This window comes from Alligator mississippiensis, chromosome 5, assembly GCF_030867095.1.
Source record: "Alligator mississippiensis isolate rAllMis1 chromosome 5, rAllMis1, whole genome shotgun sequence".
NCBI lineage: Eukaryota > Metazoa > Chordata > Crocodylia > Alligatoridae > Alligator > Alligator mississippiensis.
This window is the reverse complement of record NC_081828.1, coordinates 99,457,140-99,468,004: the sequence shown is the minus strand read 5'-3', so window position 1 is coordinate 99,468,004 and position 10,865 is coordinate 99,457,140. Positions and strand designations below refer to the sequence as shown.

General features: G+C 48.4%; 1 protein-coding gene across 1 annotated transcript; it reads right to left on the bottom strand.

Moving 5' to 3' along the window:
* Positions 1-838: 838 nt before the first annotated feature.
* Positions 839-7,685, bottom strand: LOC132250849 (uncharacterized). Its single transcript, XM_059728613.1, has 2 exons — positions 7,322-7,685; positions 839-2,882 (listed from the first exon to the last, which is right to left on the bottom strand). Exon 2 carries the CDS (start codon positions 2,556-2,558, stop codon positions 1,605-1,607), a length of 954 nt encoding a protein of 317 aa, XP_059584596.1. The 5' UTR covers positions 2,559-2,882; positions 7,322-7,685; the 3' UTR covers positions 839-1,604.
* Positions 7,686-10,865: the final 3,180 nt, after the last annotated feature.

Genomic DNA, 10,865 nt, shown 5'->3' with positions numbered 1-10,865 from the left:
TGATTCCTGCCAGTAGCTTAGCTGTTCTGCAGTCTCAGCATATCACTGACAAAAAGCTGTTCTTGTGAGAAATGGGGCCAATTACTATCGTCACATAAAAAGTATCATATGTAAAAATTATTTCAAATTGTGCTTTGAGGGCAGATGCTGACACCAATGGGCAACAAGCCTGAAACAGGGGAACTGGCACAGCTCTGCTCTGTGGGGATAGTCTATAGAAACTGGCCTTGGAGTCATGATAAGAAGGACAAACAAAATAGGGCAGTAATTCTCAACTAGGGTGCTGCAGTACAATGGGATGCCTTGAGATTCCAGGGAGCTGCTGGGTGCCATGCAAAGTTAGCACTATTAGGTGTGCAAACATAATTTACATGATAAAGGCAGAGGTTTCAAAAAGGAATCTGTACTGTCAAAAGTATTCTGACCTGTTGTGGTCTTTCTGACTTCTTATCAACAGAAGAATTGTTCTATTATTTTTGTGTGTGTAGTAAAAGAACAAGTGAAAAACTAAGAGCTGACATTTTCCAAGGGGTGTCTTGTGTCTAAAAAAGTTGAGAATCACTGAGCTAAAGGTATGAATACACCAACATTGTGTAGGGTAGCACAGAAGCCACAAACAGCAGCTCTGATTCTACAACTGACCGCACAATAGACCCCTGAAGTCTATGTGAATTCCCACTTAAATTAAGGAGATTATAGATGGTGATCCATGGTCAGCAAGTTGCAAGTTTATGTCATAGACCAAAGGAAAAAAAAGAAAAAGCAGCAGAAGCAGGAGTAGCAGCAGAAGCAGCAGCGGGAGCAAGAGCAGGAGAAGCAGAAGTTGCATAGCTGATCTTCTTGTCCCCAAAGGACAGTGAGTTCATGCCCGGTGCGCTTGTGCCAATAAACACACAGGGGTGAAGGATCCAACTTAATCTTTATTTCTGCGCAGAAAGTGGTGCTTGGCAATCGTTCGCAAAGCAAGCACCCACACCCCAGTGGGCATCTGCCTTATATAGCTACGTAACAGGTTAAACTTGCTGATGTGATGAAAGGTATAGCAAGCCCAGCAAGTAACCCCCCTTCCAGCTCCGGAACTTTGCTTGTTGCGTAGTTGCTGATTGCTGGCCTCGCTAGAAGGAAAAGCTGTATCAACAATCTCCCCCAGCCTAAACAACCTACTCTATGCCCTTGGTTAGATAAAATACTTTTTCAAAACATACAAAGCTTTTCCCTGGTTAAAATTAAGTGAAAGTCCAGGGGTGCTTCATCAAATCCCCCCTTCGAGGCTATGGCCTTTATGGAAAAAGCCCATAGTCCTCGACTATCTTTCTCATCTCCAGAAATCTCTTCGCTTCCTCCCGATTATTTTGGATCGGGTTTGTAACTGATGATTTTACAAACATCACGCGGTGAATGGGGGAAGAAATTGATTTCTTGAGTACCTCACAACACATTGGCACACACTGTATCCCACAACAGATTATCAAGAAAATACATATACTTGCCACAATTAATAGGAAAATTTGCTTAAGCCATGAAAAATTAGGAAGCCAAGAAGTAAGCCATGAGAAGTCGAACCCTTCCCCTTGCTTAATGTGGGACAGAACCTTTTTTAACTTCTACACTTTTGACTCTATCAACTCGGAGTTATCTGTCAAATTAAAACAACACATTCCCTCGAACTCTTCACATCCGTGGTTATGCCTCAGCAACAGGTAATCTATGGCTGCTCTATTTTGCAGAGTAGCTCCTCTTAGTTCTCTCATTTCAATATTGAGGGCAGCTAGTGCCTGTGAAGTTGTATTTAGGCCTTTTGCCAGGGCACAGGCCACCTTACCAAGCTGCCTCTCAGCATCCACTACTAGGCCTGGCACCCCTACTAGGAAAACTGCTAAGGACACTATCTCGGCCTCACTCAGGAGGTTTATGTCACTATCACAGGATTTATCTAGCACCTTCGAACCTCTCCGGTGATGCTTACTAGAGGTCTTAGGCATACCTGGTAGCCAGACAGTCAGCCGGCCTAGAGCACAAGGGCCTCCTGTGGCATTGGCTGGGATATATGAATAGGCAGTCTTCCCACAAAGGAGGAACCACCCCCGGGGTAATATAACATGAACGTAGTTGTATGATACATTAGTCATGTCTGAGCAATTGAAAATTTTCGTTTCTTTGGTTAGGCTTTTGCAAGCTTGGGTACAGTTCACAAAATTGGCACAGCTGGTGTTACCAGGGGAGGTGACTGTCAACAAATCTATTTCAAAGGTACTAGCATTTCTTTCTGTGGTAATGGTTCCCCACATGGAGTTGTTAGTGTAATTGATTGGACCTACTATTCCCCCAGATGTGAACCAAGTCTGATTCCGGAGTGCTTCCATTGGAGTGGGCACCCCTATAAGGCATGACGTGAAAATATCATCAACCGATATTCCACCTGCCAAACAAAAATGAGTGACATTTAATACGTCCTTTGCCAAATGAACCCACACATTTTGACTCTTATTGAACCTTTGATGCATCAACCCCTTAGACTCTAGAAACATTACACCTATGCAAAGAACTACTTTCCACATGGTTGACGTTTAAACAGAAATTTAAGTCCTTCTACTGGCTCTGCTGTCCAACGGTGTCCGTTTGTGTCGGCTTCCGGTGCGACACTCTCAGCAACTTCTCCTGCAGGTGGTACTTCTGGTGCGGCCTTCACCTGGGTGTAGTGTATCCACGGTTTTACCCCCTGAACCTTCACTGCAGCGTGAGTGGTGAGAATCACAGGATACGGTCCCTTCCACCTGGGCTGAAGCGGCTCGTCTTTCCACGTCCGGACCAGCACTTCGTCTCTGATCTGGAACTTGTGGACTGGTGTATCTAGAGGGAGTGGAAGTCGTTCCTGGATATACCTGTGGAGAGAAGACAATACAGCAGACAAAGATACAAATAATCTTTTACCCAACCTTCCCCTTTTACATGCATTTGACTCCTATGTGTCACCACTGGATTCTTAGGATATGGCTTGCCATACATTAATTCAAATGCACTAACTCCCAATTTAGCTCTAGGGGCTATGCGCACTCTAAGCAAGGCAAGAGGCAGAGCTTCGGGCCATTTCAACTGAGTCTCCTGGCAAAGTTTAGCCAGCTGTCTTTTTAGAGTCTGATTCATTCGTTCCACCTGTCCACTTGACTGCGGTCTCCATGCTGTGTGACGGTCCCATTGTATCCCCAGAGCCCGGGAAATTGCCTGAGTCACTTCTGACACAAAGTGTGGCCCTCGATCTAAAGCTAATCCCTCTGGGATTCCGAATCGTGGAATCATTTCTTTTAGCATCACCCGGACCACTTCTTTTGCTTTGTTGGTTCGGCACGGGAAGGCCTCAGTCCATCCAGTCAGAGTGTCCACGAGCACTAACAGGTATTTGTAGTGTCCCTTCCTGGGAACTTCAGAGAAATCTATCTGCCAACACTCTCCTGCTAATAGTCCTTGCCTTCCTGCTCCTGGCAGAGGTTTGGGGGAAATCTTAGGATTGTTGGCACAACAGACAGGGCATCTACGCAGTATTTGTTCTGCTGTTTTTCTCATCTTAGGTCCCACTACAATTCTTTGGAGACCTTGGGTCATGGCGTCAGCTCCCATTATGGGTGCTCTGGTGGTACTCTTGGAGCACTTTGCTAAGAATCAGTTTTGGCATCAGGACTTGTCCCTCAGGCAAAACCCACCATCCATCTTGTTGTTCTTTGCTTCCCAATTTCTCTGCGAGTTGGTTCTCTTTTTCAGTATATTTTGGGATGTTCCTCAGGTAACACTACCTGAGGCATCAATGCCAACATTTGAGTCTCTTGAACTGGTCCTCTAGCTGCCTTCTTTGCCGCAGCATCTGCTCGTCGATTTCCTTTAATAACGTCAGCATCTCCCTTTTGCTGGGCCTTACAGTGCACCACAGCTACCTCTAGTGGTTCCATCATGGCTTCAAGTAATTTCAGGATCTCTGTTCCATGCTTTACTGGGCTTTTACTTGCCGTTAGGAGTCCTCTCTCTTTCCATATTGCTCCGTGGGCGTGTAAGACTCTAAAGGCATACTTCGAATCCGTGTATATAGTGGCTATCTTTCCTTTTGCCAAATGGAGAGCTCGGGTCAGCACAATAAGCTCAGCTCTCTGTGCAGAGGTATTTGGAGGCAAGGCGTTTGGTTCCACGGTATCCCATGATGTAACCACGGCATATCCCGCCTTTCAGGTTCCATTGTCCATGAAGCTGCTTCCATCTGTGTAGAATTCAAGGTCTGCATTAGGTAGTGGGGCATCTTTAAGATCCAGCCAGCTAGCATACACACTCTCAATAGTTTCAATGCAATCATGCTGTAATCCTTCGTCCTGTTCCAATGGCATCAACGTAGCTGGGTTCAGGGTACTAGAGGTTTGCAACTGGATGTCTCCTTGATCCAGGAGAGTCGCCTGGTACTTAGCCATTCGTCCAGGGGAAAGCCAGGTTCCCCCCTTTGCATTCATCACCGTCAGCACTGAATGTGGGGTATACACAGTCATTGGTTGTCCTAAAGTAAGTTTCTTAGATTCCTTTACCAGCATAGTGGTAGCTGCCACTGCTCGCAGGCAGGCCGGCCATCCCAAACTAGTGGGATCCAATTGTTTGGAGAAGTAGGCCACTGCTCTTTTCCAGCTACCTAAGTACTGGGTCAGTACTCCTGATGCTACTTCTTGGCGTTCATGTACATAAAGTTGAAATGGCTTACTCAGATCGGGTAGGCCCAGGGCCAGCGCTGTCATAAGGGCCTTTTTGATAGTGTCAAAGCTCTTTCGGCATTCTGCCGTCCATTGCAAATCTCCCTCACTACCAGTAGTGGCCTCATAAAAAGCCTTGGCTATTAGTCCAAAATTGGGGATCCAGATCCGGCAGAATCCTGCCATACCTAAAAAGCCTCGCAACTGTCTCTTGGTCTTTGGGACTGCCATCCGACAGATGGCCTCTTTTCTTTCAGGGCCCAACATCCTCTGGCCTTGTGAGATGTCAAATCCCAAATATCGTACCTTTTTTTCTGTTATTTGGGCTTTCTTTCAAGATACTCTGTATCCAACCTGTCCCAGGAAGTTTAGTAAACTTACGGTCAGCAGGTGGCACTCTTCCCTCGTTTTTGCTGCAATTAACAAATCGTCCACATACTGTAACAGGGTTCCTGATGTCCCTTTGTCCCACTTCTGAAGGTCGGTACTTAAGGCAGTGCTGAAAATAGTGGGACTGTTCTTAAAACCCTGAGGCAAAACTGTCCAGCACAATTGGGTTTTTCTCCTAGTATTCGGGTCTTCCCACTCGAATGCAAAAATCTCTTGGCTGTCCCTTTCAAGTGGGATGCAAAAGAAGGCATCTTTCAGGTCCAGGACTGTAAACCACTGTTCCTCTGCAGACAAAGTAGCCAGCAAAGTATAAGGGTTCGGCACCACCGGGTGGAGGGTCACCGTGACCTTGTTCACGGCTCTGAGGTCTTGCATTTTAACGAGGGGCTCGTCGGGGGAGACAGAGATTACTTCAGTGTTAGCCCCAGGTCCCCGTCACTCCTGGTCAGAACCATCCAACATCAACAATCTTTCTTCCTCCTCTCGTCTCTTCTTCTCCCTCTTGGGGCACTCATTTTTCCAATGCCCTTCCTGCTTGCAAATAGCACACTGATTAGGTCCCAGCCTGGGACCCTGGCCGTAGCCTCCCGGAGCATAGCCCACGCCTCCTCTATGCCCTCTACTTCCCCTGCCTCGTCCCCGACTCCTCTGATATATAATTGCCGCTGCCAACAACGATGCTTGTAACGATGCCTGTGCCTTTATTCTCTTATCTTCCTTTTTCTCCTTAACCTGATCTCTGTTGGAGTATACTTTATAAGCAATCTCAATCATTTGGCTGATGCTCATTCCAGCTGCTCCTTCAGTCTCCTGTAGTTTTTTTCTAATATCTGGGGCTGACTGTCCTATAAACAGTGTGTTAAACATCTTGGCATTTTCTGGCAGCTCCAGATCTCAATCAGTCCACTGTCTGGCTGCCTTGCATAACCTCCCAAAAAAACTGGATGGATCCTCCTTCGGACCCTGCTGCACTTCATACAATTTAGACAAATTTTTCTGCTTGGGGATAGCCTCCCGGAGAGCAGCCAGCACAAACTCCCAATACAGCTCTAACTCCTTCCAGCCCCCTCGGGTGTTGGGATCCCAGTCTTGATTTTTCTTAGGGCAAAGTTCATCTACATCACTGGCTGGGTGACGCTGCTGTGCTATCGTGCGTGCTTTCTCTAAGACCAACCTTTTTTCTTCTGGAGTCAGAAGAGCGGCCAGTAAGGCCTGAATATCTATCCAGTTTGGTTGGTGGGTGAGGAAAATAGTAGAGAACAACTGGGCCATTGCCTCTGGATTCTGGCGATATTGGCCCACGGACTGTTTCCAATTTATCAAGTCTGCCATGCTGAATGGCACATGGACAAAAACTGGTTCACCCTCAGGACCCACCGCTTGTCGTAAAGGGGCCTGAACTACTGGTTGGGCCCCGGATCGTAAGCGACTTGCCACAGGGCTAAACGCCCCATCTCCTACAGTCCCTTCTACCACCAGATTGCTACCACCAGCATTCCGCCGGACCCGGGGACGGCAACCCAAGGCTGTCAGGGGAGGTGGGGGACGACGGACTGGACGAGCCAGCTGGGAGTCCCTGACTAGCCATTACAGGTGCAGTGGAAGTCCCCTGTGGTGACACAGGGCTCACAGGATAAGACAGGGGAGCCGTGGGAGCAATTAGCAACTGCACGTCTCCCTCCTCCGGCTCCTCCAGACATACTGTGGTGACCCCCTGTAAAGCCATTACCCCGCTTCCCCTAAATATCCCACACGACTTGTGCGTAACCCCATCCCCATACAAAGTTATATATGCCTCTACATAAAGCATCTCATCCCACTTCCCTTGGCTCCTACAAAACAATTGTAACTGCAAGATTGTGTTATAATCCAAAGACCCATTCGCCAGCCAGGCTGCATCATCTGCAAGTTGGTACTGTGGCCAACATGTATTGCAATACCGAATCACCTGTTGTTTTGTCATAGGGTCACTTCCAAACTTTGGCCAATTTTTCAAAATGCATCCTAAGGGACTGCAGGGTGGAATCTTAGACTGGTTACTTCCCATTATCCAACTACCAGACGGCGACCGCCGCTCAGCCTCAGAACCAAACTGATTAAAGGGAGTTCACGGGGCTGCCACCCAATCTCACTCACCTAGGGCGTCTACACGGTCGGAACTTTCAAAGCCGTCTCTTTCCCAACCTGCCCAAAATATGGAAAGAAGTACTCACCAGTCCATTGAAACCTCCCTCGCCCCACCTGATTAAGTTGGTCCTCCGAGCGTTGCACCGTTGTGCCCCTCCCCAACTCCGTCAGGCAACCAGGAGACAGTCAGACCTCCGACAAATAAGGTCGGTGGCGCCTGGCCCTTGTGCCGTCCACAGTTGTTGCCAGAGCCGAAAAGGTGGACCAGGCAAGGCAGTCAGCTAGGGTCCCATCTGGGTCGCCAGAAATTGTTGTCCCCAAAGGACAGTGAGTTCATGCCCGGTGCGCTTGTGCCAATAAACACACAGGGGTGAAGGATCCAACTTAATCTTTATTTCTGCGCAGAAAGTGGTGCTTGGCAATCGTTCGCAAAGCAAGAACCCACACCCCAGTGAGCATCTGCCTTATATAGCTACGTAACAGGTTAAACTTGCTGATGTGATGAAAGGTACAGCAAGCCCAGCAAGTAACCCCCCTTCCAGCTCCGGAACTTTGTTGATACAGCTTTTCCTTCTAGCGAGACCAGCAATCAGCAACTACGCAACAAGCAATCTCCCCCAGCCTAAACAACCTACTCTATGCCCTTGGTTAGATAAAATATTTTTTCAAAACATACAAAGCTGTTCCCTGGTTAAAATTAAGTGAAAGTCCAGGGGTGCTTCATCAATCTCTCCTGTGCTTTAGAGGCTAAGAATGGACTTTACCACCCGCTTCTTGAAGTAGGTCCCTCCAACCAACTATACATATGGCATTAGTGATGTGGACCTCTGTAACTTACACCATCCTGATGTGTATACAGGTTTCCCTCACCAACCATGGAATTGAGTATCCACGGTTTTGCTCCCCCAGCCCTGCCAGAGGTGGCCCCCAGCTGCCAGGGCTATGGACCCAGGTCCACAGCCTCCTGCCCCTGCTCCCCCCTGCTATGGGCTTGGGCAAGGCAGCTCCCCACCACCATGCACACTTCTGTGGGGCAGAGGGGATCTGCATCCCAAGATCTGTACGCGGGTCAGGCACAGGTTGTGGGTGGGGGCTCCCACCTTGCTTTGCTTCTCCAGGGCCTCCGCCTCCTAACAGCCAGCCAGCAGGCATCACCTGGCATGGCTGGGGACAGTGGGGCCGTGCAGGCATCACGCCACTACTTATCCCCCCTCACTGCCCTGGTGATGTGCCTCCTGTGCCTACCACTGCTTTGAGGGGTGCAGCCCCACACCACTGCCCTCACTGCAGCCTTGTGCACAGAAGGTGCGCTGCCAAGGCAGCATAGGGTGAGCAGCGGTGGGCGAGCAGATCCCCATGTGGCTTCTCTGATCCCTGACATGCTGGGTGGAAGGAAGCAAGGCAGCAGGGAACAATGGGCCCACACTGAGAAACTGCTCACCACTGTTCCCTGCTGCCCTGCTTCCCTCCCTGCCTTGGCGATGCACCTCCTATATATGGGGCTGCAGTGAGTGCAGCGGTGTGGGGCTGTGCCCCTCAGAGCAGCAGCAGGCACAGGAGGTGCATTGCAAGGGCAGCAGGGGGGTAAGCAGTGGCCAGATCCCTGCATGGCTTCATTTTCCCCAATCACACTGGGTCGTGCCCTCTGGGGCCACCGCCACCTGGCCGAGTGAAGCAGGGTGGGAGCCCGCGCCCGCAACCTGAGCCTGCCCCATATACAGATCTTGGGGGCGCAGGTCTCCCCCCCACCCCAGGAGTGCACATGGTGGTGGGGAGCTGGCCCTCCCCCAGACAAGCCACCCGTGGCCCTGTCCTGCTCCCTGCTGGGGCCCTGCAGCCACTCATTGCAGCCCCAAGCACTGCCTGGCTGGACATGAGCCCCAGCCCTGCCCAACTCCCTTCCTACAGGGGCCTTGATCCCCCCTCCCCACAAAACTTACCTGCTGGAGCTGCTCTGCAGGCTGCCTGGAGCCACGTGCATGTACTGTACATGCACATGGCACCCCTTTTCTCGTGCCTCCCGTCTGCTCCATCCTAGCTCCCTGCAGGCTGGAATTCATATTCAAGTCCCTAACCCCATTTTACCCATAAGCCTTTTGTCTTACCCACCATCGTTTTCCCAACCACAGGAACTTTCAGGAACCTAACCCCCATGGCTGGTGAGGGAAACCTATAATGGATTTGCCGGGGGGAGGGGTAGGGAGGACTAAATTTAACACCTCACACTAATAAAAAATCAGATCCGGAAAGCTTTTCTTTCATCTTTTTAAAGTTCAGGAGAGACTACACAGGAGTGAAATAAATTGCTGGTACCTCTGAAATATCTTTCAATGCTCTGTTTCTTCTCCTCCTCCAAATCCTTTTAGGGAATTAAGTCTATATGTTATTTCCTGTGTATTTTCTCTAGGCTGGAATGGCTGATAAAGGGGAAACCATGAAGGTCAACTAGGTGGTCGCCTTATATGCAGAAGAAAACAAGAGGTACATCATTCTAAATAACAGCCCTAGCCGGCTACGGCTCCACCTTGGTCTAAGACCTTTGGTTTGGTAAGCGGAAAAAGACCTCTGAAAAGATCTCAGAGGAAAGATCACTAAAATTGACCATCATCACAGCTAGAACTCCTGGTTACTTCCACACAGGTACATCAAAGGATTGGACATGGCTTTAAGTGTACCTCACGGCTCTCTCATGCTCCCCTTGTGACTCTCAAGCGGACTTATGACAAGAGCATACCACTGGCAATGTCATCCTAAAAGATGAACCCCCTACTCCTATCTCATCTTACAGGTCATGACACTGATTTCTTACACCTTCCTTCTTCCTTCCAACCACCCTTCTCCCTTCCACCAATTGTGCCCGTAACTCAGCAAACAGGCTTCAAAGCAGGTGTTTCTTTGTTCGATTTTGTAGATCTCATTTAATTTATGTGATGTAGAACTGATGTACAAATGTAGTTATTATCGTAGGTGCACCTGAGTGATCATGTTTAATATTTCAATTTTATAATGCCTATAAATGGTCAGAGTAGGATTGCTGAAACAGGAAACGATTGATGAAGAAAATTTACGTGGGATCAAGCAAGAAGAATACTGGCAGCAAATACTGGAGCAACTGATTGCTTCGGTGGGCAAGAGTTCTTGGTGAACAAAACCTGGCATTCCATGGGACAAATGAAAAATTATACAGTGCTGGTAATGGAAACTTCTTAAAATTTATTGTATACCTGGCTTTGTTTGATCTAGTCATGAAGGAGCATCTGTGTAAAATAAGTGACCATGAAGCATATGTTCATTACCTTGGGAAAAGGCTGCAGAATGAACTGATTCAACTCCAAGCAACTGCAATTGAAGAGAAAATCTTAGAAGCTGCCCATTCTGCAAACTACTTTTCAATAATTCTGGATTGTAGACAAGATGTGAGTCATGTTGAGCAGATGACAATGATCATTCACTTTGTAGATGTGGCAAAATCTGCAGATGCAGATAATGCTGAAGTGATCATAAAGGAACATTTTGGGGGGTTTGTACCATTGAAGGAGAGGACTGGTGCTTTTATGACTGAAAGCATTCTAACAGGAGCTTGAAAGAATGTCGTTATCTGTTGAGGACTTACGTGGCCAAGGCTATGAC